This window comes from Phalacrocorax aristotelis, chromosome 7 (genome assembly GCF_949628215.1).
Source record: "Phalacrocorax aristotelis chromosome 7, bGulAri2.1, whole genome shotgun sequence".
Lineage (NCBI taxonomy): Eukaryota > Metazoa > Chordata > Aves > Suliformes > Phalacrocoracidae > Phalacrocorax > Phalacrocorax aristotelis.
This window is the reverse complement of record NC_134282.1, coordinates 43,135,620-43,163,250: the sequence shown is the minus strand read 5'-3', so window position 1 is coordinate 43,163,250 and position 27,631 is coordinate 43,135,620. Positions and strand designations below refer to the sequence as shown.

General features: G+C 38.5%; 1 protein-coding gene and 1 long non-coding RNA gene across 8 annotated transcripts in view; one reads left to right on the top strand and one right to left on the bottom strand.

The window, feature by feature from the left end:
* Nucleotides 1-27,631, bottom strand: part of SLC12A1 (solute carrier family 12 member 1) — a 52,808-nt gene that overhangs the window by 7,042 nt on the left and 18,135 nt on the right. For all 7 annotated transcript variants that reach the window (XM_075100402.1, XM_075100403.1, XM_075100399.1 and 4 more), the window contains 15 exons: nt 27,155-27,282; nt 24,126-24,210; nt 22,239-22,390; nt 20,520-20,627; nt 19,577-19,700; nt 18,544-18,645; nt 16,532-16,687; nt 14,723-14,822; nt 14,525-14,636; nt 10,468-10,608; nt 8,444-8,550; nt 7,491-7,573; nt 4,798-4,944; nt 2,709-2,840; nt 2,371-2,482 (listed from right to left, as the gene is read on the bottom strand). In XM_075100402.1, coding sequence (XP_074956503.1) covers nt 2,371-2,482; nt 2,709-2,840; nt 4,798-4,944; nt 7,491-7,573; nt 8,444-8,550; nt 10,468-10,608; nt 14,525-14,636; nt 14,723-14,822; nt 16,532-16,687; nt 18,544-18,645; nt 19,577-19,700; nt 20,520-20,627; nt 22,239-22,390; nt 24,126-24,210; nt 27,155-27,282 — 1,789 coding nt within the window. The remainder of the gene's footprint in view (nt 1-2,370; nt 2,483-2,708; nt 2,841-4,797; nt 4,945-7,490; nt 7,574-8,443; nt 8,551-10,467; nt 10,609-14,524; nt 14,637-14,722; nt 14,823-16,531; nt 16,688-18,543; nt 18,646-19,576; nt 19,701-20,519; nt 20,628-22,238; nt 22,391-24,125; nt 24,211-27,154; nt 27,283-27,631) is intronic.
* LOC142060328 (uncharacterized) lies at nt 1,198-27,223 on the top strand. Its single transcript, XR_012661705.1, has 3 exons — nt 1,198-1,390; nt 3,940-4,047; nt 27,118-27,223. It is a non-coding gene; the product is annotated as an uncharacterized LOC142060328 (long non-coding RNA).

Genomic DNA, 27,631 nt, shown 5'->3' with positions numbered 1-27,631 from the left:
AGAACATTTTATCACTATATTTCTGAGTGCCTTGCATCAAAGAGCACTCATAAATGAGTTAAAATATCAAACGCAGTTGTCTCATCTTTAACTATATGACAAATTAGTTAAAATGCTTTAGTGTTTCAGTTTCCAATTACAGAACTGGATTAATGTGATTGCTGTAGTATAATTCATTTAACTGATGATCGATGAAAATCACAAAAAATGAAAATGAATAGCAGACAGAGGGAAGGGTGTTTACATTTTGGGAAAAAATTGTACTTTAAGTACTTGCAAAGGCTTGAATTATAAAGGAAAAATATTCAAAATATAGTAGGGCAGAATTCTCCAATAATTAGAGAAGGCTTATGTTATTCTATTATTATCTGAATCCTCTGCATGAAGTATGTACAACACTGGTAGTGTTGGTGAAAATTGGGTCAAGAAGGTTGATGTGCAATACTTAAAGAATCTTTTTCATTTATTAATTTATATTGATCTACTCACATGTTGCCTTTACATATTTTCATAAAAGAAAATACTTTATTTCTTCTGCTAATTTGGGCAGAAAAGCAGTTTATAGATTTGTGTTTGTGCTGAGGTTGGAGAGGTTTAGTTAGGTCAGTTTTGCCTTCGGTTGAAGCATGGTTGGGAACCTTTATCTCCACAACCCTCCCCTCCCCCCCCCCCCTTTTTTTTTTTTTGTATGTAAACTTTGGAATTTGAAAAGGTCAGAAAGTTCCTAGGAGCAAACCATGATAGAAATACATATTTGCCTGAGAATTTACTTGCTCTTTTTTATATAAGAACATGCTGCTTTTATAAATCTTGATGTCCCCTGGGGCAATCCTTGTTTTGCACACCAAAAAGAGCAAAGTCTCAACTTCTGTGGAAAGGTTTTAATATCTGGGGAATTACATGTTAGCAAAAGTCCAGGTAAATTTAATTTCTGAATTGGAGACACAATTGATGAAATTGTACTTGGATGTTGTTGTATTAGATCTACCTAGGGAATGGAATAGCCACCTGGCCTCTGGATTTGTCTCTTTGAAGGCTTCTGTGTCTGATGGGTAGAATATGCTGTTGAGGAAAGCTAGTATTTAGGCAGAAATATGTATATATGTAGTTTTCTTAGAGACAAACTAGGTCATTGTCAACTGTACTGACCATGCTGTTCACTCTGGCTTTTGTAGGACAAGCAGCATTTAGGGTGCCAGAACTACCTCTGTGAATATCTGTAATGTTCTGACAAATCCCATTTGATGTCAAAACCTCCTACTTCCTCTCAAAAAAAATTTGGTGACTTGAGTGCCTAGATCCAGGAGCCAGTTGCAATCCTGAACAGCCAAGCCTGGGGAGACTCTGGGCAGGGAACAGAGAACACTTCCCTGCAGGTCCTTGAGCAGCTGTAAGGCTTTTTCTACCCAATGATAAGAATAGTTTGCACAAACACTTGTGAATCTCTTCTACAGAAGTATGTTAACTTTAGGATAATCCTTACAACTGACAGAACCACAGTGGAGTGAAGCTTGCTTTATATGAAAGGAAAAGTTTAAGGGAGCATCCCTGTGGCAGTTGTCTTTCAGAGGCACTGTGTCATGATCCTAGTGATGCTGGCTAAATACTAACTCCTGTCCTTGCATCCCTCTTGTTTTTCACTGGAGTTTTGGTGGGATACACTGTTTTTAACTTGCTACAGCTGCTGCTGCTCTTTGTTAAGCAGTTACAGACTTCCATCCCAAATTGGCCTGTTTCCACCGGTGGTGAAATGGCTGTGCCTTTAGTGTGCAAAGTGCTTTGGAAGGAAAGGTCCTATATACAGTGATGATGAAAATAAGTTTATATTAGTACCTTTCATTTGCTTGAAGGCAAATGATGATTATGAAATCTAGACTTTTTTTAAAAAGCTAAATCAAATCAACTTGGTCTTAAAGTTGATTAACTTGCTCTTTAACTTCTTTACATTTTACCATTTTATGGTTAATCATATTTATGTGAGCTATTGGTCTATGGCATTTGCATGTGAGAAGCTTCGTGTGCAATTTCACTTACTGTTAACTGGGCAATCTCATGTAAATACCATAAAACTAATTATATTCTTATTACAGAGTGCAGACCGCCCTTCTTAGAGAAGGGAATATGAGCTATTAATGCGAAAAATTGCTGGATGTGAGTTTCCTTTGGTAATCACCATTTACACTGAGCCTTGAGGGCTATGCCATAAGGTCAACACCTTTCTGTCAAGTACATCCTTTTTTTTTTTTTCGTGCTGCCCACAGTACAACAAAAGAGTTGTGCAGAGAAATTCCTAGCTTCCTGCTGTATATGCATTATATTCAGTATCAATTAAAACTCTTTAAACAGTGAGACATATATACTTATATTTACACCAGTTTTTCTTCTTCAATCCTATTGACTTTCCCTCCAGTGAAGATCCTTAATTTGCAATTTTTCCACTTCTTCCTAATAGTTAGAATGTAAGGAATTAGGATTGTTAGACCTGGAAGAACATATAAAATTGCAGGAAGGTAAAATTAGTGCGTTTTGTGGTAAAAATTCCATCCTTCAGCAGTGTTGGTTGCAAGTTAATCTTAAAACACTTAAGCCAGACAGAAAATTACTATGTAATCTTAAAAGAAAACAGTTTTGTGCAAGTTCCCAAGTTTGGTTTTGTATTCAGTAACACTCAAATCTCTCTCCCTGCAGTTTTTACTCAAATTCCTTACCTCCATCATCGAACAGCCACCAAATGTCAATTGTACCTTTTCCTTGCTTCTTTTTAAATTGAGTGCTAGCTTCTAGCAGCTTCTGATTGAATTCACCCACATGCATTGACTGCATTGTGTTAATGGTGCTCTCTGTAATGAGAAAGAAAAAACGTGGAAGGATTTCTGACAAGTGAAGGCAACAAGTAGCTTTAGGGAACCAAGTGGAGAGAAAGCTTCAGGAAAATGAACAGTTCTGACATAATTTCTATACTTTAAATCCCAAAAAAGTTACAGCATAGATGCTATGGACTTCTAATATACCAATGCACACAGGAATAAAGCTTGTGTAATAGTTTGTCACTAGATTACAACATCTTGAAAAGGGTTATCTGATTATTTGTTCTCTGGATCTTTTTAGTTAACCTAAAATTCACTGGGGCCTTAAAAAGCAATTGGGAAATATCTGGCAGATTTTAGAAGTAAATGGCATCATTTTGCATCATTTACAAGCTCAGCTGTCTGCTGTAAAATCCAGAGCTCCCTGAAATGCACAGTAATGGTGGACAAAGGGAGCTAACAGGGTACAGTGAGAACACAGGTGAAGCTAAGACTGGAAGGCAGAAAACATTAGTATATGTGGCAACTTCTCTATGCTTGAGAGGGTGGTTGTTAATTGAAAATAAACTTTGATTCTTGCTGTTTACTTGGCTGACCTTAAAAGGTACAGTCTTGCCTATGTACTAACAATATCTTCTCTCATTCCATCTTTTGAAGCCTGTGGGTTTATCACTGCTTCTCTTTCAATGATTTCAAAGAGTCTGTGTGAGAGCAGTACTTTAAACGGAGCAGACAGACTTCTTTAGATGTTTCACTTTGATCTGCTAGGTTCTGAAAATGCTTTGTTTGTTTTTCCTGTATTTCTAGAGCGTGGACAGGATAGTTCTACAGCAGTTATTGGCTTTCCTCTATAGTTCTAGCATCTATGCTGGAAGATGCAACAACTCTGGGGAGGATGAATGTATAAGCAAAATGGAGAGGCAGGGATATTTATTAGCATCATCTATCTTGTATATAGAGCCGAAGTGTGTAATATGTATTTTCTTTATGCCTTTCTCAACTAAATTGAAAAGGATAGTTGAAACAGGGGTGCACATTCATGCGGTATTTGTTACAAAAATACACTCTACTGAAGCCTGGAAAATTAACTGAAGTCTGCCAAATAAAGAATAATGACATTTTATGTTTTCAGTCTGTCGATCTTCTTGATACCTGTGGGAGTTGCATGCACAGCCAGATGTAATAGCCTCTGCAGGTGAAAATTCTGAAAATACTTGTCTGCGTACAAGCATGGCTTCAGGTGGGTCATTATTACAGCCTAGCAATTGTGAAATGAGACCTTTGATTCTGTCTGTATCATTTTACCATATTGGAAATGTAATTTTGATTTTTATCACCTATACATTTATGTTACGTCTTAGTTATTTGACAGCAAGCTCTATTGTACTTTCAGAACTTTTACCACCTTCATTTGTGCATTTTTATGAAATTATGCCTTAAATATACACCAGTAGTGCCACTTTTATCTGTTTTTCAGCTGGGTACTGGGTGTTTGTGTGTGTGTGTTGAGTAAAGTGAGATCGCTTGTTCCTTGAATATTGTCCATATGCTCATGTTCTCTTTAAAGAGGAGAAGAAAAGGCCTCTCTCTAAAAACTGAAAACACCCTATCAAAAAAACCCAACAAAACAAAAGCAGCTTTTTCTGTATTCCTCAAACTTTAATAACCATGTGCCATTTTTGACAAATAGAATTCAACATAAGCTGAGCTTAGAAGTTCATCTAGCAAATGAGAAAAATACTTGGAAAATAGTAGGGAAAATGGTTGTGTTGTATTACACAAGGTAGCATGTCCTACCAGCCGAGGATGCTCGTTCTATTCTGCATTACAAGGTTGTGGCCACCAAGGCAGGTTTGCACAAGGTAGGTCCTGTTCCAGGGGCTTCTGTGTGGCTCGGGAGTTTTGGCCTTGGAATTGAAGTCCAGCTTGCATATTGGTGAAAATGTGATGCACTGAAGGGTTGGGGACAAGTTGTCATTTTGGAACTTACCCTTCTTTGTTGTTTCATGTTTTGAGATATTGAGTGCACTGGCTTTTCTGAAGAATCCACAGATGCCACTTTTTCCTTCTTCAAAATAATTTTCTTTAATAGTAGCTTCCAGTGCTAATCTCTCCTGCTCCAGCTTCTCTAGTTCCTCTGTATATTGGGAAAAGTAAGGGAACTGATTACACATCACTTTCTATTTTAAATTAAATCACTTACTGAAATAATGGCGGTGATGTAATTGCTGTTGTGGTACTTTGTACACAACCTAAAGCTGCTGGGAGGAAAACCTCTTCTAAAATGCTTTTTCCTTGCAAACCAATAGAGAGGAGGAAGCAGAATTCATGTCTGGAAGCCCTAACTTAGGGTGCGCACACCTACAGCAGTGGACTGTACTAAAGTACTATTCAGCTGCTCTCAGATTTCCTGTATTTTATAGTTACATGAGATACCATTTATTAAGTTATGTTTGAAGATTTATGGTTGGTTTCTTTCCTCAAGAATTTGAAACACATTAGGAAAGCTGTTTACCTAAAGTAAGAAAGCTGATGTACTGAGTTCTAGCCCTTGGGTCCCTATTCTAAGACGAAGGTCACGTGGCTTTGGACTTCAAGCTTCTCAGAAATATGTAAAAATCCTGAATGTGTAATCAGTTTCTATGATGAAATATTTCTAATGTTTTATGTTTTTCAGCATTTTCTGCAAAGATGTAAGATCTAGCTAACCATTTCTGTGAATTCAGTAATATAAAAGAGCAATTTCATCTTAGCAATATTAGACTTTTGCTGAGAAAAAGGTACCACATGTTATTGTGGAATGTATTATGGTGAGGCGCTAATTAATATGATACAGGCATTCACCTGCAGACAGCTTTTTTCATAAGGAAAACTTCTGAGTAATACACGGACTAAGAGTGAGGTAAAGTCATTGTGCTTAAAAATAAACCAAACCTTCACTAGCTAGACATTATTAGCTCTGTTGGCACTCTCAGTTGCCATTGAGACAGCCATGTGCTTCTGATTATTAGACATGATGATAGCCGCTAACTCAAAACTAAAATTTCAGTTTCTCTATTAAACAGAATGTTGTAGCAAGTATAACACAATTGTCTTTTTTTTCCCCAGTACAGAGACTTTGTATCTGCTTCAGAACACTTCTGCGTATTTGAGAGTTTCCCCCCTCCCCCCTTGCCCCCCATGTTCCTAATTCTTTCTGATTCCTTGTGTCTTAACACTTGGAGAACGTTTGCTAGTTTCTAAGAATGCAAAGTTGGTATTTGCTGTAATTTTCACTGGTGTTCTTGTGACTGTATCTGCTAAGCAGTCAGTTTCTGACTTACAGCAAGCAGAGACAAGCAGATATCTTTGAGGTATCCAGAAGGGGGATAAAAAAGCACGATTAGTTTGGAATTCTTTCTTAAGTCCCAGTAGTTTTGCCCTGTAGCTCTCCATGCACATCAAGGTGCCAGAGAATCTGCTGAGTGACTATTCATCTACCCTTGTTTCTTAAAGGAGTCTCTGGTGCCTTTTGATTCTGAGAGGTGATATGCTTTTGAAGGTTGCCTCATCCTAGAATCCGTGCTGTTTAGTGGGGAGTTAGTTTTGGTTTTAATTCACTAAGGTACTTAAGTCCTTTCTGGATGTTCTCCCCAGCAGTCCTGAGCACCGTCTGTGTCTCTGGGAAACTGGGGAGAGGCTGGAGGCAGAATTACAGCAGGCGGCAGCAAAGAGTCACCATTCTTTTTATGCCTGCCTATGTTCCTTGTCTATTGATTTTTCACTAATTCATTTGTAACGCAAAAGATTTCTGTGGTGGGGAGGACAAGGGATGCTAGGAGTAATGTCCAGGTTTAGGCTGTATCTGTCTGCTCAAGTGGACAAATTTACAAGAAGCGGGAAACCTGTCCCACTGAAAACCTAGAGAATTGTTCTGATGGGGGGTTTTATAGGGAGTTGTTCCCTCCCCAGGGTGCCTGAGGGGCCAGTAAGACCTCTGTGTCCTAAAGATGAAAAGGAAAAATGAAGGGCACCATTGTATGTGGCTCTTTGGAAGCCCTTCATTTAGGTGCGGTTGCCTGCATGCTTTGTCTCCCTCTACCTTTTCCACCCAGATGGCATGACTCCCTTCACAGTTGTGGTATGGTAGAAGGTTTTTCCTTTCCCCCTGAGATATGCACCGCTAACCTAAGGAAGAATGACAAGAAGGTGAAAAAGAGAACTGATGTTTCCAGTGGGTTCCAGATTTTTGCATGGGTGGGGACTTTCTGGGCCCCAGTGTCCCACAGAGGTGGTACGAAGAGTGCAGCTTCCTGATTCCCACCAGTCCCAGAGATGTCAGGTAGACAGAGGGAGAAAGATATGCCGAGAGCAGGAAGGAACCATGCCGCAGTGACTGGTTGCTGTGGCACAGCACGGTTTTACTGCTTTAGTCTGTGCCTGTGCTGGAGATGCTTTGGGAGTCAAGTTCTCTGGTGTGCAGAACCCCTTAATGTGGGAAGCTCGGCCTCCTTCTGTCACTGCCAGTGCTTCAGCCAGGATTTTGGGAAGGATTGAAACTGCAGAAGCAAGGAGGAACTGTAGAAATTACAGGTGTAGGAGCTATTTTAGAAACCAGACGGTGACTGTAAGAGTATCCTTGGATTCCTTCTTGTGCTGAGCATGTAACCAGCATAGACATTAAGCTATTGAGCTACCACGTACCTTGAACCTGGAGGACCTGAGATATATCAAAACCTTGGCTAATTCTGACGATAATCATGCCGAGCTCAAAATCAAAGGCATCACTGAAAATAAAGAAAAAGAAGTATCATTTCACGTCATGGATGTCAATGAGGAAAGCTACTTTGAGCAGATCAGTAAAAGTGGTAGTGCTCACAGGGAGGTGGTACTGCCATGTACTGGGCTGCTTTAGGTAAAACTGTAGGAGGAATTGCCCAAGATTAAGTGCTATCAAATTCCCTCCCTCATTTGAAAAAAGGATATAATTGTGCATGGGAACAGATAGGCTATTCCTGAAATAGGTCTTTCTGACAACACTTTTTAGGAACTGGGCTGCCATTGGGTAATTGTTTTCTCCCTTCTCTGAGGAGATAACAAAGCTGGAGTGGGTTTTGTTCTTTAACTCACTTCAGCTTTTCAAGTTAATTTTGAGCAAGAATCTGAGAAGCTTGTTTCTAAATGACTGTTTCCTGGCTAAATCCCAACCCACAGAGCTGCTGAGCCTTAGGCACGCATGAGATTTGAAGCAAGGTTCTTCCTCTGTCTCCTAGGCTTAAAAGAAGAATTCCATAATGTGCTCTTATTCCCAAAGTATGTACATTCGGCTTGTTTTTCTCTGAGTTTCTAACCCCTAAAAATGGGAAAATACAGTTCTGCAGAAGCACTGCTGGCACCAGTGCAGCTTCTTTCTGTAGCATTGTCAAGCCACATCAACTCTGACAGTGCCAGATGTTTGCTAAGCAGATCTTGCTAGGTGTGTGAAGCCAAGGAGTCTTTTTTTAATGGGCAGAAACTTCTGTTACAGAGCTAGCATATGTGAACCCAGATTTGTAGGTGTTTTCTTACATTGTTTCTACATGTCAAATTCTTTATGGAGATGCTATGTTAATCTGTTCTAGGAGGAGTAAAAAAGGAGATCCTGAACTGTGACTTACTGTATAACACCCACGTAGTTTTCAACTTGCGTGGCAGTGGCATTTCTCCAGTCCTTCTTAAATCCAATCACCAAGGTATTTGGTTTCATTCTACCCAAGCCTGAGGCCTAACAATATTAAAACACTACTTGAGAAGGTACACACACACGCTTTTACTGTAAATGAAAAGTAATGGCAAAAGAGAACTGAAGTAATGTTCTGGAGACAAATAGATTGCATTTCATGAATGTCCTTCATGCTCATACCCATGGAGAAAGCAGAAAGATTAGCTCTAAATCATTCCAACTGTAAATGATTTTTAGATGACAGAAATGTAGTTTTGCTAAATTAGCATTCATTTGCATTTCTTCTGACATGCTCTCATTAAAATGGTTCAATAACTTGGAATCAAGAGAGAGTTCAAGCACTGTTTATATGCTCATTCTAACATAATAGCATAAAGCTTTTATCAGATTTGGAATACTCAATAGATGAACTGGGTCTGAAGTCTCTTAAAACAACTCAGATATGCAGAGAAGGGATATCCTCTTAAGAATAATTTTTTTTTCTGTGAACTTAGAAACTGTTGCTGTTCCATTTGCTGTATTCTTTCAAAAAGATTATCCAAAATTAGCTGAGCATGCATTATAGATAAAGGTACAGTCTATAAAAAGGAAGAACAAATGGTTTGTCAAGATATTAGATGGCCAGCAAAACTGAGTCTGGATGCTAAACCCTGAACAAGAAAGGGTTGTCAGATCTAGATTCAGCTAACCTAATTTTTATAGAAGCCTAAATACTCAATGTCTTGGGAACCTTCTGGAGGAGACCCACAAATACACCAGCTTGTCAAGCTGTTACACTTGCCAATTTTTACTACTAGCAAAAAGAAAATAGATAAAAACTGCTGGAACCTTGGTGGGGTTTTTTTTGAGTAGTATTGATACATCTGCACCATTTACATTGAAAGGAATAATTGGTTAGCAAAGCAATGCAGATTTAGGTCCTTAGGTTACAATAATGATGATATGGTTATCCTTCTGTTTGCTTGAAGGGAATTATTTGTGGTCCAGTAGTTGACTTTGGCAGTAGTGTTTAATAGTAATGGAAAGGAAGAGATCATCAGACTGTAACAGTTCTCAAAAAAAATCAGAAGGATCTCCTACTGAGACAATGCATAAACCCAAGTTGAAGTATCCTTGTGAAGCTTTGGTAGAACAAAGGGATCTTTATTAATGATCAATAATAATATTTCATCTTGCTCAGTTATACTGTCCATTCAGCAAGTCTACAAAGAGCACTGGTAGGCTACCAGTGGGTGACTGTTACCCAGAGTATTTTAGTAAATTCCTTACTGTCTTAGTTTGAACTGATGTCTTTTCAGCAGTGTATTTTGTGCAAAGGATGGGAATTTTCTCAACATTTTGCCTCAGTACCTGTATGCTTAAATATTCATATGTGTGTGAGAGGAAGGGAGATAGGAAATATGAAAACAGTGTTCTGTTTTCGTTAAGGCCATTTTAAATGGACTGTTGGAAATGATCGGCTGTATTCTTCGAGGAATAGAAAAATATCAGACTCTTATTTATATGGCTTTCTCTCTGTTTGCAGAAAATGCATCTTACGCATTTTCAGGTTCAATGAATGCAAAAATATTCTCAGATATTTAATATGCTGTGTAATACCAAACAATAGAATTGAAGTGTATCAAGTGTTCACTGCATAGACATTCATAAGTTGCCCTGTAGATGCCTCTCTTTGTTGTTGGGGTTTTTTTGTTGATTTTTTTTATTTGTTTGTTTTATAATAGTGTCTTTCTCATTTATGAGAGAATCAGTCGGCCTTGCCTCATCATTCCATAGCCCAGAACTGGATCTCTTTATGAAATAACCTGTAATATAAATACATGTACCCGCAGAATGCCCTTTCTGTTTATAACATTATCCATATATACATAGGACTTATTACTGTTTACTTGTTAATGCTTTACATAACAGGGTGATTTGATATAACTCTTCTATGTGTTCTGTAAACAAAAAGCTTACTTGAAGTAGACTTTTGACTCCATCTCTGAAGCTGTCAGCTGCCACTGCTGCATAAAAGGCTTTTCTTTTGTTCTTTGTGAGCCAGTCCTGCTTTTTTGCCATGCCACTGTTCATCTCCTTAACACACAGCTTGCGTGGTCCCTGCATGATACAATAAAATATTATGAAGAAGACTTTGTATTATACATTACACAGTGTTTTTGAAGAGTTACCTAGTCTGCTGTGGGAGCGAATGGAGAGAGTCAGAAAAATACATTTCCAAAAAGGGCCCACAGAGATTCAGTCCTTTGAAAAGCACTGTGCTGCTAACATAATTCACATTCTGTTCGAGAGGGCTGAGGCTGTTAATGTAACTTAAATATAGTGATTCTGACAGAAAGAAGGACTACAATGGATTGTAACATCTTAGAAACATATCTAAGGTATGATGAAGCATCTCGGAGTGAATGAAGTCCCTCCCTGACTTGACTACGTAACAAGTCTCAGCAGATCTAAATATACATGGTTAAGCTCCTATCTACTAATAGTAGGTGAAAAGGGTCGTTGCCATACCATTGAAGATGCAAATGCCTTTGTCACCAGGTTCTTCCAGTGGTTATCTGGTAATTTAATGAAACAAAATCCATGTGCATATCCAAGTCACAAGACATGATACGCTGACTTGGCAGCAGAGAATGGGCTGGCAACGGGTCCCCAAAAGATTAGGTTCAGGGAAGACATTAAGTCTGCAAGCATGGCCTTTAGAAAAGTTGATATAAGATTGGGAAGCATGCATCTGGAATTTAATTGATTTTTTAAAAAAATCTGTGCTCTTAAGTTTCAGTTTAAGGTTTGCTAGGCTTTGTTTATTCCCTTTCATGTTGTCTTTAGCAAGCTGGATCAGTAGTCCAGATTGTCTACAGTAAAGATGAAACTCTGAGAAGGACACACAAGAGTCTCAGATACTGGTTTCAGTGTTATCAGGCTGGACTGGCAACCTTTGCTTTCCAAGGCAGAATAGAAGAGCAGAATTGTAAACTGTGGAAGTGTGTCCAGCAATATCAGAGACAGAAGTGGTAATTAGACACACTAGAAAAATGGATCTGGCTTGGAAGCACTTAGAATCCAGTGAGCATTTCTGTGTACCTAACTTGGAAAGTGGTACCAGTTTGGTTTGTTATAAACAGATAGCTTTGAACAAGATAGCTTGCTGCAGAGTTTTATTTTGTGCAGAACTCATTCCATTGCGCTTTTAAAAATTTCTCATGTTTCTGAGGATGCTAGCAATTTTTATTCCAATGGAACATATAACTAGAGAAATTGGTAGAAGTTTCCTGTAATATAAAACTAGGAAGGCTTGGTAAACTCATGCTCAGGAGATTGTATTTCAAATTTCATATTTAAATCTTTAGCATTTAAAGTAAGTTAGTATATGGTAGCTTCTTCTGCTAAGCTGGGAAACTGGTTAAAACAGAGCTGAGGGAGATGTAGATTTTTTCTTGTCCATAGCAAATACGGTATGGTCAAAATTTATTTCCATTCAAGGATAGTGTAAAACCCAAACTGAAAGAAATTACTCTCTGAAATGAAATATATGGGAAGGATCACTTAAAATCAATTTCTGAAAGGTGACTTTGAATGTAAACCCAAAGCATCATTCCTTCAAAACTTTTCAGACTTACTGGAACTTTTTTTGCCTTCCTGGAAAAAATGGGACGTACTATACATTTATGTAGAAATAACTGCAGTAAATTTACTTTCTGTGAATTGACATTGGCTGCTAGAAAAGGAGGCAAAGTCTTCAAAATAAACTTCCCAGCTAGTTCTGTCTAAAAACCAGAAAATAGCATTGAGAAAGGAGCTGTGAAATGACCTGGCAGATTTCATATGTCATGTTTTTATCTGTTGCTTTTTCATTAGAATTATATGTATATAAAAAGTTAGTTTTGTCCTAATCGAAAGTAGGCTGGGTTGATGGTCACTCGGGTTTTGTCCCTTACGTATGTTTCTGAACTTCTTGTGGCTATTTGGGAAGTACAAGGGAAAGGATGGGAGAGTCCATGTGATCTTCCTTTAATGAGATCATGCTACGTTCTGTGGTGATAGTAAATTTACTGGAGTTTGTTTGAATTTAATGTGTGTAACTTAAGAGCTTGATCCTTGCTGTTAGAACACTAGTGTGAAGAGCTGGGAATAAGAAGCTGAACACTAAGGCTGAAGTTCCCTAGTGGGTAGGGAGAGGAGAAAAAAGTCTTACCCTTCTTCCCGTCTCCCTGAGGAGAGTACCTGAGGATAATTTCACAACTGGCTTGCACAATATGTTTGTGCTGGCCAAAGGGACAGTCCCACCCTTCAATCAGATGACAGCCTATCTATGTCCTTTCCTACTCCTCCTGTGTATCAGTGTTAATGTTTGTGCAATTGTACAGGGAGTCCAGAGGATTTGCAGACTGAATGAAGACTAACCTTGCAAAAATATTTTATGTGAAGACAGGGAGTAAAAGGAGAATAGCCCTTTTACTAGAAACTGTTCAAGCCAACATGCAGCCACAACCTCAGAGATAAATACCTTTTAAATCACGTTTATGTTCAGTTGCCATATTTATTTTACCTATCTCTGAACTGTCTATCACCATGTTCCTGGAAAGTTTCTTGCTGCCCTTTGGGAAAAGGAATGGAAGATGCTCTGTCTGGCATGCTGGCTCAAAACTTTATGCATAGCTAGCAGCATGTCAGCTTTTGAGGCAAAATAGGCTGAATGTTACATTTATGGCTAAATAGTCTTGCATTTGTTATGATATATATATGTATTGTAGGCTGCTCTTCAACATGGTTCCTACGAATTTTATCATCCACTTTTTACCACAATTTTGCAAGTCACAAAGGTTCATTTTGTCACACTTTTATTAGCAACCAAATTAAATTTATCTTAAGTTGCTGAAGAAAGAATAATTTAAAAAAAAATGAAAATGCTTATACTAGCAAAATAGACTTAGTATTTTTGTAGAGACAGCAATGAAATCTCAGTTCTCCATAGAAAGTACTAATAGTAGAGAAACATGCCTAAAAATTCAGAAAGCTTTCTGAATCTCAATTTTAGGAAGATGCATAGTCTCAGGATTTTGTTGGGATTGATTCTACGTTTACTAAATGCAGTGGGAAAGCTAACAATAATTACAGTAGAGAAGAATTAGTACCATTCACTGTTTATAGATTAATTTCATTTGGGAAGAACCACATGGACATCTTCTGTACAGCCTTTCTGCAATGTGGCAGCATCAAATGAATTATTCCTACGCTGTTGTAGAGGAATATATTATCTTGCCTGGACTGACTCTATTAGTTAGATTCTGCAGCCCCATTTGGTGCCATGAGCTGGGTTTTTTTTCCTCTTAAAATTAAAAGGTGGTTGTAATATTTAAAATACATTTTCTACTCTACACTACAAACCCATCTATTTTTGCTCAGTCCTAATGAGAGACTACATCTTCATCCTTTAAAATACATAATTTCCTGTGTATTTATAACTAGAAATGTATTTTGGTCCTCTTTAGATCTCGGATGAGTATGTTCATCCTCAGAATTAGCACTGTTATGGTTTTGGAGAAACCACTGCAAAGAGATTGAATTACTTGCCAAATCCCAACACTGTAAATGAGTGACAAAGCTGAATATAGAGCCTAGGTAATTTCACTCTTGCACTGTAATCCTTCAAGTTGTTTTCTTTTGTTTTGGTGGTTGTTTTTGTTTGTTTAAGCCTTGCTGTGTTTGTTTTAAAAAAACAAAAAAATCTTTCCTTGTAATACTTTATTTTTTCAAACCATTTTTTGGTCCAATTACTATGAACTCTGAAATGCATCTCAATGAGGCATTTATCAGCAGGCTCTGTATCAGCTGATAGCGTTCTTGTCAAGACTTACAACAAAATTCATTCTCAGTGTGAATCCCTTTCATGGTCTGCACAGATGCCCGTCAGCACCAATGGGAACATTGTGTGCCAAGTGAGAGTGGAATGTGTGATGGAGATCTGCAGCACCCACGGGTGCTGAATTTTCAGATTTATATGAGTTGACCTTACCGTGTACACTTCACAACAGATGCACAGCCCGTTGTTCTTTGTGAAAGTATGTGTGATGTCTAGCAGAGCAGGCCTGATCATAGGAGCTCCTGTTAATGCTATGCACTGGGGTCTGTTAGGAGGAAAAAAGAGGTTGTATTTAATTAGGTTATGTACTTATTCAGAATAAGCCATTCTACTGTTCACTGGAAATCTTACCTGAAGTTTTTCACGTGGTCTTCTACTGTAGTTAATGCCAGAGCACTGTCTAAGGCATTAATATAGTAAAGAGCCTGTGTTGAAGAGCCCCAATTTACTTCTGCATATAAAAAAGATAAATAATATATATTAAACCATGGGCTTTTTGCTGTGTTCTGATGCAAAGGTCAGCAATTGTGTTACCTATGAGCCAAAGCAGGATATATTATCTCACGCTTCATAGACACAGAGCTATCGTTCTTTGTGCTTCAAATTAGGTTTTGCTTACGTGATGCAAAAACAAACATGCAAATAAATCGTCTCATTCTTTATATAAAAATTTTAGGGAATGTTCTTCCTCTGCTTAAAAACTGTTTTCTTCTCTGTTCCATTAACTTTGTATCCTTCTCCCACATATAAAAAGAATAGCCCTAAGTCCTGTATCTGGTGTGGAAGTTCAGGAAGTTCAAATTAAACCATTAGGAGGGAACATTGCTAGCTGCAATTAGCTCTGTTCTACTATTTGTCAAAAATTGTTCTCTAAAACCAATTTTGGCATATACATCTTTTCTCATTATTGTGCAGCTGTTTGGTGGATGGAGACGGATAAGAAATTACTTTCCCCACTTCGAGATCTACATGAATGCAGATCAAGTCCCGTTATGCCAAGATACAAAGCTCATACTTAGCGCAACTGAGATTTGTGAAGAGGTTGTCTTTTCTAGGGAATATTAGTCTTTTCTGAACTCTTTAGTTGCTGGTAAATAAGTGCTGAACAAAAGTCGCTGTCTTAGACAGCAGGATATTGATAGCTTTTGTACAGTGTCTTCAGTGAATTTAACCAAGCTTTAAGCCACTACTTTGCGGCAAGGACGCTGGCAATATACTAGGGAAGAGTAGAAATCCTCAAACGCTTTTGACAGTTTTCTTGTGACTGGGGTGTTCTTCTATAGCTGATGATTTTTACAGAAAGAGAACCACAGATCATCACAGTGGGTATGAGAGCATGATAGGGAGGACACACAGCAATGCAGCAATATACACAGGAAAGAATAACAGAGGCTCAGACCAGGTGTTGCCATCCCAAGATAGCTGTGATAAAAACACATCTTTTGCTGGGAAACTTGCTTTTTAAATTTGTATTTTTTTTTTTTCTACTGCAGAAGTAATTCAGATGGTTAGCAATGAGATCTTGACCTGGGTTAGTTTTGTCCTGGCTATGAATAACCAGACTGTGCATTCTCGTACTGGTGCTGTATTGTATTAGCACATGGATTTCTGAGGACAGCTCCTGTGATTTGCTGAGCTACTAAGCAGTTTTTTCCAGCAGTAAGGTGTGCCTATCTTTCTTGATTTACTGAGGAATTGTAGGGAGGTGCTGGAGGATGATCAGTTCATGAGTAATTCAGCTTGCATTTTTGTTCTGTAATGGGCAGCAGGTTTACATTTTGAGCAGCAACCCTAGATGAGTCAGGTAAGAGCACAGCAAAATTCAGGTAAGGTTTTTTGTGTAAGGATGGAGAAAAATGATGAGTGATACTCACGAAAGCCCAAATGTAGTAGCATGGTGGGAATAAACTGGTGTGCTGCAATGTTTACACAAAGCCCTGAACCATACTTGAAGTGTTTGTCAAACAGGCAAAAATTCACCAGACTGTCATCTTAATCTATATTATATAAAGCAGGATTTAATGGGATGCTCCAGACTTCCCTTTAAAGAAAGGTATCAGAGAAAAAGTAACGTCTAATTCTGTAAGCAGAATTAACTCCTGTAAAATCCAGTCTGGCTGCATAACATATACACAAAATAATATTGTTTTGTGGCCTTACCTGGTTTTTTATATGTTACATAAATATATAGAAAGAGCTCAATGGCATAAGTGATGAGAGCTGCCCACCAGTTGATGACAAACATGACAGCACAGCACAACAGGGCTCCAAAAAGTGACACCCACATGTTATAATATCTGAATGCAGGTCTCCAACCTGTTTAAAGAGAATTGAGGAAATTGGAACAGCATAAAATGTATTGATCAAATGGTGATCCACTGATTTTGTACATACAAACTCATCTGCAATTTGTTTCAGGCTCTGTCAGAAAGGGTGGAGTGAAATGTGCAAATTCTCAGGCATCATGAGTATCAACAAATAGTTTCAGGTGTTGGCTGATGTAGATTCCTATGCGTATATGTGTATAACTCTGGGTTTACAAGCCTTTTATTACAAACCCTTTTCTACTGCTTTGTCCAGCCTGGCTTTGAGTAGCCATTCTGTTTATATGTATTTTTGCCAAATTAAAGCTCACTGGTTCAGAACTGAAAATAGATTTTCCTGTAACTCCAGGTAATTGGCTACTGTGTCCTTTTGATACATATACACAGAACTTATTAATGGGAGCTAAATACTTGCTGAGAGGAGAGTTCATCCTAATACTGTAAGTGCACCTGTCTTAAACTTCGAAATTGCCTGGCCTCACTGCAGAAAAATAAAATAATTTGTAACTGACTTTAAAAAGATACCGCTGCTTTTCAGCTGCAGTACTGAATCCATCCCCTGCTAGTAATTTAAATTATGAGGAAAGCAGTGAGCATCCATGGTTTGCAGGTCTCTGCCACCTGTTCTACAGAGCGGACTCTCTTTGGAGAGGGGAAAATACACGGAAGATACAAGAGGCTAAGCAACCCTATCTTGGATCATCTTTGTAATGAGGGAATGGAAAGGTCCTGCTGTGAAGAAATTTGCTGTCCTGCAGCCTTGCAATTATTATAATCTATCACTGTGAATTGGCAGAAATTAACTGGAGGAAATGAGAAAAGAAAAATGGCTGCAGTTTTGTCTGAAATGTTAAGTAGTGGCAGAGTAGAGACAGATGCACACACATGAAGTCTATAGAGGTAATTTTTACTCAGCTCCAAGGCTGTATAGAGCAGATCTGCGTTTGTTCAGCTGTGCAGGTAATTAGCAGTACTCATCTTTTCTGCCCTCTGAACAAATGGCACCATACAGATCTATAGGAACAAAGTTGATGTAGGCATTTATGTCACTACTGCAGTTTCTTCACACTGGAAATCAAAAATTTATTCCTCGCTCATTGAATTGAATAATTGATTCACAGTGGCACGAAATTGTCTTTCCTGTGTGCCAAAAACAGTGTTGCTCAGCTGATTGACTTTAGTCCTTAAGGTATCACCCCTTCATTCATGAAGATGATGAGAATTATTCTGCTGCAGCAATGCACAAGCCTGAAAACCAGCATGTTCCTTTGCTGTACAGATGTAGAGGGGGCTCTCAAGTTACCCTTGAACAGGACATCATCATGCTTCACACTACAGTTCTGCTAGTTGCTGCAGAGCTGTGCTGATGCTGTTCAGTGGACTTGTTCTTCTACATGTTCCCTTCCAGGCTGTATTGCTACTAGTGCAAGTACTGTTCGTATGAACTTTCCTGTAAATTTCACTGTAGATTTGGAGGAGAAGGGCACAATGGCTCCCTGCTATACCTTGCTTACTTTATGTGGCTAGAGTTGGCATAGGTTTTTATCCACCCATGTGGTGTGATAGCGAGGGGGGAAATAAACGCCCTGAGGAGGAGCTTTTCTGTTCCAGTGGGATCTACCAGTCTTTTTCATCCTGTACAACCATAGAGAATGTAAAGACTAGAGCCATTATTTTTATCTTTCTGGAGATAAATAAAATGTCATCATATTCAATGAGAGCAGTAAAACCTCAGATCACATAGCTTAGATATTTTACAGGTACTGCAGCTTTCTCTGACATACAGTCAAAAACGTAGAGATGAGGCTATGAAGCCCACATTTAAATCACTGGCAAATGCAGACTCACCTGGAGATTTTGCGTATGAGGCATGAAAGCAGGAGAAATTAATCAAGGCATATGAAGCCAGGAAGAAATTTGAGATGATGGGAGCAATGGTATTCAGTTCAGCTGCAAGACACACACACAGAGATATGACACCGGCACTAATTTCCTACGTTATTGGATAGCTTTTTCCTGACAATGCGTTAAATCTGGACACTGTCTGAATTTGTCATCCAGGGAGAGCTTGGGTATTTTCCTGTGGTACTGATTTAAGGCCCCCTTGATATACCTTCATTTGTATTAAGTAGTGTCTGCTACTGCTGATTTTAATAATATTATGTGCTATGCAAGGTTACTCTGATTCTACAGACTGGCTCTTAATGATGTCGATCTGGTATAAATTTGGGAATGTTAAATACATAATCGAAAGGACAGATGTGTTTCACAAAAGACTTATTGTTAAAACTTATTGTTTTGCTTTTTAAATAGCAATCTGAATTCTCTCTGCTAAACTTCCCATTTACTTAGTGTCACACAGTTAGTTTTTCCAAGATTTGAAATTCAAATTTTAAAATCCCTGCACACCTAAACATGGTAGCTGGGATTTTGTTACCACCAGTGCTTGCAAACTGGGATTTGCTTCAGAGCTGGCTGTGAGGAAGGCTTGACAGAGTAGGCTTCCTAATTATCTCAGAATTACATCAGAGCTATGTGCAATATAAACTGGAAAACCTTTTTCAAAGTTGGTGATCTTGCATTATTTTATATAGTTCTAAGCACTGCCCTCTTCTAGCAGAGTGAACCGGAATTGTACCTACTCTGCATCTTTGAAAATGAGGCTATGGTGGCACTGAGATGTTACTGGAGTCCCTGTTGGTTTCTTTTTCCCTTCTTTAAGAATAATGAAATTGCTACCAGGGCTTTGAGTGTGCTTGGGCTTATGTCAGAGCTTACCTGACTGGAAATTTTTCTAACTGTAGCTAATCATTGTATTAAAATATCAGTTTATACCATTTCAAAACATGAGATTATAGCACTTGTGTAATAATATACAAACCAATCAAAATGAAAGCCATAGCAATGATGAAAGTGAGAACGTATCCCCTGATGGGCTCGTTGTTTTTTCCATATCCTTTGGCGAAGAAGTGGAGCCCTTTGTAGATGTTGTCCTTGCAAAGAGCCTGGCAGACAAATCAGAACTTAATTCTGTTAAGCAGTGCTTTCTTACATCAGAAGTATTGCTGTCTGAGTGACAGCTTGCTAGGCTTTTGCTAAACAAAAATTAAATCTTAGTGCTTCAAGTAAATCTACTCCTATGGCAAATAAAAAATTCAAATAAGGTGATAAGCCAATATCCTACCACATTATTATACAGTGGTGAAACAGAATCACAGGCACTTAATACTTATTCAGGGCTTTAAAAAAAGATTAACTGGATAGATAAATAGCGTCTAAATTGGAGGAAGCTGAAGCACAAATTGGTGGCTTGGTTTAAGTTGTACAGGTTATCTTTCTGTTCCATGCCCTCTGTTCCCATTCTGTCCACATTGGTGCTGCCCAGACAGCTTCTGGACAGCCTGTTTGAGCATACCTGCCAGCACCTTAATCTTACGGCCCTGAAGGCCATGTATATGTGTATATTCCTGGCACTCCTGTGCTCACTGGGTGGCTTTCTGTAAGGAGATAAAGTAGTCCTGAAAGTAGCCTTGAATCTATCTATAACAAGCACACGTGTATCCCCTGCTCCTGCAGCAAAGCTGAGCTCTGACCAAAGGAACATTATGATCGTAAATGCTCACCCCTGTATGAGGGTGATAAGACCTGACTATTTCTGTTGAAAAACATTCTAAATACTGTTTTCCCTGCCTCTTCCCTCCACATGTGTCAGTGTTGTTTAAATATATATATATATATATATCATATTTGGGACACAGAGTTCTACTGAATCGTATGTCTTTGAAGTAAAATAGAGTAAAAGGAAATGGGTGGTTTAATTTTACCTGGAAAACTTTGGGTGCACTGACAAGAGATGCCAGAGCTGATGACAGAGTAGCAGAAAAGATGCCAGCTGTGATGAGAGGACCAAAGCCAGACACCATGCTCATCACCTTCAGGAAAAAAAGAAGGAAAAAAGAATAGTGAGGCTTGCATTTGGATACACTTTTTGATCACAGACCCATTTAAGTACTCTGTTTCTACATGTCTCTGCTTTTCATGGTCCTAAATTCAATATACTACAAGCCAACTGTGAAGTAGGGAAATACTATTTTTCCTGTTTTAGTAAAAAGCAATGGAGGCATAGCCAAACTGTTATACAAGTATGCAGCTGTCTGCTGAGGCAGACAAGTACTCCAGGAGACCTTCTCACCTCCTTTACTAAGTGGTTGCTATAAGTAATAGCCTCTACTTGATGGGTACATAGCCAACTTGTAGCAAAGAGGGAAAATGAGAACAGCAGGAAAAAGCACCAAAGTACAAAATGCGGTTGGAGGCACTGTCTTTGGTTCAGTTTGGTTTTTTTTTTTTCTTAATTATTTAATATGGCTATAAAAGAGAAAATGCCTGATTGTGCTGGCATAACAGCAGTGCTGCAAGCAGTAATAACAGTCACCGTCAGGCATCCCTCAGTCCTCCCAGAAGGGCTGCATTGGCCTTTGCAACCACTGAAGTGGAAAGGTTGTTGAGAAGCACCAGGCAAGGAAGCTAAAAGATGAAGTGGACAGATGTTATTGCCAGATACTTTACAGTGTGTAGGAAGTACTCCAGGAAAGCAACCAGTTAATCCTGGAGATTTGTCAGATGAAGACATTCTTCTTCTGACTGAAGTCTGGCAAAGATAAATGCAAGAAGTGAAACTTTGTTTATGGCTCTAGGGAGGTCACTGATTTTAAGGGTTGCCCTGGGTCTGGGCAGCTGAACTGAGGTGGGAGTGAGGATGGCAAATGATCAAGAAAGGAAGGAAAAGTAGTCTGTGAAAGGAATAGCATATCCCTTTTATGGTGGTTACCTAGCCCTGTCATTTAGCAAAGCCAGCTGGGAAAAAAGCAAGTGACTTTAAAAGCTACAAATGGCTTGTTGAAAAGCAAGTGCAGGTGGGTGGTGAGCTCCTCTTGTGGGCCGTGAAGCACAGGGGCTGAACAGACATCTGGAAGCTGTGGTTGTCAGGCTGCAGCAGAACTGCTTTACTTTGATGCTTTGCCTAAGCTTTATTTTGAAGAATAAAAATGGCAGACAGTCTCTCTCTTGCCTAGGAGAAAGACCCCATTACTTCTCACTTGATTTTTCACTCAACTATTTTTGGATACTTTTTTAAAGAAGTCAGAACTCTGTTTTTTGTACTGTGGCACAAACCTTTAACAGTGACCACAGCACCCCTGAGGTAGAATCACATCCATGCATAAAGAGCAGTGAGGTGGATTGCTCACCTGACAGGAGTTCCTGAGGACTCTCTTAAGTCTAGATTTTAAGTTTGAAGATGTTACAGCATATATTGCTGCATGGTACGTGTCAAAAGAGGAGGTAAAGTCCTTACCAGAGTGCTGGGAAGGCTAGTGTTGGGCAGCATGAAGGTAATGTGGAATCCCTTTGGTTATGCCTATAGTTTTTGACTTTTTTAGATAAAAGTGGATGTCCTGTTGCAGTTAGTTGTCAGCAAATAATGGTTTTGCATATTTGTAATTATGTATTGCTTATGATTATATATATTATCTCATTAAAACCTGAAAATTATTCATCAGCCCATAATCACATGGCTGACTTGCACATCTGGAAAAATCATAGCCTAGGCTGCAGGCAGATGATCCATTGCAGCTCATTCCAGGTACAACTGTATCATTGATGTTCCCAGTAGCATCTCGTACAACACAGGAGGCTGTGGAAACAATGATTTATTATTATTTACCTTCCTTGTGACATTGGAAGAATGTTTTTGCCACACTTTGACTCTTAGTCTGCACACATTTTGTACAACTGTTGCCTAGCCTCATCCCAAATAGCAATGTTTCATGTTGGGCAGAGATTACTTCTCTGTATTTTGGCTTGTTTTCTCATGTTGTCTGTAAGCAAATATTCTGTTACATTTAAAATAATCAGTCAGTTGACTAGAGAGGACTAGCTTATTTTTGAGAGTAGAGAACCAGACAGAGATCAACAATAAATTTAAATTAACTAACTCAGAAGTATATTGTCTTCCTGTGACCACTTTTACAAGTGCCAGTATTCAAAGGAAACAGGTCAGTGAGGGTCTTAGGTCTAGGCATACTTGGGTGGTGTTGTTTAACAAGGACACACAATTGCTTCAGAGACCCAGAGCCTCAGTTGTTCAAATTGTCATAGCCCTACTGATACCAATATGGTGAGAAAGACTTTAAACGGGAGAAATTACTTATATCCTTTCTGGTTTTATTAATAATTATTCACTCTTTTTTCATCTGCCACCAGAAATTGGAAGAAGCGTACGGAATTAACTTTAGAGTGCTGATCTCAACATCTTTAGTGGCCAAAATATAAGTTTATATGGTCTCTTCAAATATGTCAAAAACATTGTTATTATGAGTCCCAAAGTAGCCAATACACAAACATAAAGAACAAAAAGAGCATTGCACTGAAAAGTAGATAGCTCTGAATTTGAAATACAGCTATTGCTTGTGAGAACAGAACAATGCGTTAATACCGATTTATAATAGAAAGTGTAGAATTACTATTTTAACTTTAATTGCAGGGGAAATTTAGATCCAAATAATTTAATAACCTGAGCTGCAGCTTGACTCACATATTCTGTCTTTTGCTTAAAGTACAAGGACCACAGAAGTCAAGAAAACTTGAGAGTCATCTCCCAGAAAAGGGAGAACCCCGCAGGGCTTTCATGCAGTATTGTAGTATTTTCTTATAAGGAAGAGTGTCATTTGCAACACTCTTTCTTACAGTACTATTAAAATAGAAAAAGAAAAATCTTTTTCTTGAACAGACATTTATTGTACCCTTGTGATAAGAACTTAATTCATATTTCTCCAACACAGTCCATGTCTTCAGTAGAGGTCTCCTTTTTACTCTTGTGTCCATTTTATTATCTCACATTTCAATATTGTAGAGCACCTAGTCACCTAGTGCATCTTCTTTAAGACAGGGAATTGATTTCTGTCTTTGACATATAACACACAAAATGTCTGTGTTACCCTGTTACTCATGAGTGCTCAGTAAGACTAGTGAGAACAAGTAGAAGCCACGTGAAATTTCAATGTGAATGAGGAACAGAAGATCAGCAGATTGATCAGAGGTTCCTTTAATCTTTACCATGCTCATGGATACTATATGCTAGTGGTCTTTGTCACTGAATCAAATGGAAAAGTAACCATACAAATTTAAAAAATCCAGCTGCCGAATAGGAACATTCGTTTTGTCTCTATTCTGGAGGATAGGGAGTCATAATCCGCTGATTGCTGCTTTTTCCTCCCACTGTTTTTACGTACAGTAAAATCAAAACAACCATCTCTCTACGTAATAAATCCACAGGATGAAAAAGCAGTGAGGTTAATTCATTTGCATATCAGGCTTTCACACTTTTTAACTGAATAAATTAAGACATGAAGCAGAGGTTCTGTACTTACCTACACATACTGCAACGCCAATGTAAGCAACTGTTGTAATCAGAATGGCCAGCATTGTTCCTTTGGGTATTGCACCTTGTGGATCCTTAAAACAAAGCAGTGACAGAAAATATACTGTGAGTTTGTGTGCTGTACTCTGATTGCATGCAAGGGAGTTCTGCCACGTTGTGATATGAAGATACCTTCAGAGGTTAGATTTTTATCACTTAGACCTGCACCAACATTTCCTGTCTCAGCATGTAGATAGTGAAGCAGTCCTGTGGTGCAGTGCTCCTATCCTGGACATAGTGACGGATATTCTTCAGGAGCAGAAGTCATGTTTAAGGCAGCAGGAGAGTCCTGAGCTCTGCATTTCTGGGAGCCCCAAACTCTCTTTACATTGCAATGGGCTTTATTTTAATGTTTGACAATATAATGGGTTAACAGTCACTGAACTAACCATCAAACTCCTGCAGATGACAAGACTGGACCATTTTTGGTTAATTGGTAAGATAGATGCAGATAGTCACCCTGTACAGAATACAGTACTTTTGTGATTAGCAACTAGTAATTGTTAGTTGTGCCTTGACGTTGACAGCAAGCTACTTCTTTTCACTGTTTTGACTTTTAATTTAGCTAATTTAAAAGGCGGGGTTATAATGCTTACAGACTGGCTCACAACAATATTGGCTTTGATCATGCAACTCTAAGTAAGAGTCCAAAGATCTGCATTGCACATTGTAATTTTAAAGGGGATTTTAATACTAGCTAATCTTATGATTTAGCATGTATTTGTTTGTGCTAGGAAGCACACTTTATGAATTGCCTTCTTAAGTTGGTTTAGTGAGGTTTTTTTAAGTCAAAGATGCATGGAGTACATTTTAAGCCACAGATTTGTGTACTTTCACAACTATGCTTGCTCCATGGGGAAGAAAAACAAAATGCAAATCTGGAGTATCATGTGAAATACAGATTAATTACTTAACTGTGTTAATATAATTTTTAAATGAGGTAAGGTTTTATTGAGCTGGAAAATAATTGCAAAGTCACTTCAGCTGCATAAGACCTTTTGCCCTCAGATCATGGTAGCTTCAATTTATACAGATCTGATGTGCCTGTCTTAGGTCACTGTTTTTGTGAAGTCCCATGCTGCAACCTTAGGATTATAGCTTCTTACAGCTTTACAACTTTTAAATTTTATCAGTAATTAAGCACATATTTAATATGATGTTAGCACTTTAGGGCCTGCTCCAAAACCTGCTGAAGTCACTAGGAAGACTAGCTGTTTCTGTAAGTAGGCTTTGGGCTAGGGCACTACTTGAGTGTGTAGCGGTTGCAGAAGCATGTACACACATTTTTGCAACAAATTCTAAAGAAAGTTTGATTGGTCAATTTTAGACTTGTAAAATACTTCTTAGCTTGTCTTTTAGATTTCTGGAGAGGCTGGTTAATTTAATTAGACCTGTCTAATGCATCTAAACATGCTCAGTGGGGAATCTGCAGCCTGGAGGACTTGCTTATAGAAATCTACTTATTGCCAGACTGAAACAACCACAGAGAGCCAACAGGAGAACTGCTTCCCTTGGTCTGCTCAGACTTTTTCAAATAGCTTATGAAAGAAGTGCTTCTGCTTTGGGAGCTTGCCATGTATAGAGAACACCATATATAGCAACAGAATTATTTTTGTTTAATAAAAAGATGGAGATTGTGTGAGGCTGATTCAGTGTCAGTGGACAGAAGTACAATAATTTTTGGTTTTTTTTAATTAAAAATGGACTCTCATAGACACTACTAGTAGCTATGTATTTCTCTCTGTGCTTGGATGTAAAGCAGTCCTCTGAAAACAAAGGAGATGAGGCATGCAACTCGGTGCGAGGAAAGGAAACAGAACTGGCTGTCAGGGTGGGTAGGATCTGGCGAACTTCAGACTATGGTGCCGATACAGAAATAACAGATCCTTGGTTGAATCCTTAAGGTGTACAAGACAGCCTATATGATAAAGCCAAATAACTTCATTTGACATGCTGGGGTTATCAAGGTGTGAGCCACATCTTTTTTGTGACTTTTTTTCTTTATTGTTTTGGGAGTTTTGGGGGTGGGTTTTTGTTTTGTTTTATTTTGTTTGTTTGTTTAGTATTAGATTGCAAGATTTGAGTTATGGATACCCTTGGTGTATTTCTGAATTTCTTGTAATATTACAAAGTATTGCATTGCTCCACATTTACTGAAGATATTTACCAAATGCTTTGAGTTTTCAATTACTTCATCTTCATGTTTAGCTTTAAACACTCTCTGCATTAAATACACTGTGCAAGTCATGAAAACTAGAGGGCACTCAAAGTTAATACTAAATTCCTGTCTCTAATTTACCAGTATGTTTAGATACTGCAAATATCATCTTGTACAACTACTACACTGCAAGAGGAGAGTGGGGACCTGACAGAATGGCCTCAGCAAGACAGTTGGGCACCCTTGAACTCCCTTTCCCTTCCTCTTCAAATTCTTTTCTTTTGTCACAGCTGCAAACCTGCAGCTTTTCCTTTGAGAAGCAGTAGTGACATGGGATTGGGACATACTTGCTTTCATTAAATGCTCTGTTTGCTCTGCCCTTGCTATGACCCTGAATAGGAAAAAACAGTCTCCACTGATTGTTGTGAGTACAAACATGACCTTTACAGGTATGCTTTTTGGGATGATGTTTTAGGAGATTTTGCAAAAGAAGAGGGCCAAGAGATACACGTGTAATTTCTCTTATGTCATGTGCTGCTAATGGACCATTAATAACATATTATTACAGGTTATTGAAACATGCTTTTAAATGATATAGCAACCCAAATCTGAATGCAGTAATTTGTGTAAATAGCCATAATGCATTATGAGAGAAAACGTGAACTGATGGTTTTAAATAATAAAACAGGTACTTAAAAGTGAGAGTTTTCCTTCCCAAAATAAGACATGATTTAAAACTGAATACAGTGTTGATTCATAATTTGTTTTCTTGTTCTTTTTTCAGCCTACAGCTAGTATTGTGAAGTTAATGAAATACGTACTTTCAGATCTCCTGAGATATTGGCTCCTGCAAGAATGCCAGTAGCAGCTGGGAAAAAAATGGCAAACACCGAGAAAAATCCTTCTCCACTTCTGAAATCTGGTCCAAAGTTTTCTGCAAATATTGATGCTGCAAGCATAGGTGAAAATGAAACATACTGCCAGGATTTGATTCCAAAGTGACTTAATGAAGGAGGTGAATAAGCTAGTCTTTCATGTCTGGACGACTGGGTTTGAATCTGTCTAATACCGTAAGCAAAGTGAATTTGATTTCCTTAGTCTGGTCCCCAGTAGGATGTGCTTGTCTGCATCTCAGAGCTACAGATCCCTACTGAAGTGACAGAGTGTCACTGCAACACTTGCACTTAGCTCTGTGTAAAAGTTTGTCTGTGCTGTGCTGATACATAAATGATTCAAGCTGCAGCTAAATGTGCTGTCAGCTTCAGCAGCAGAGAAACAGACTCAAAATTAAAGATGAA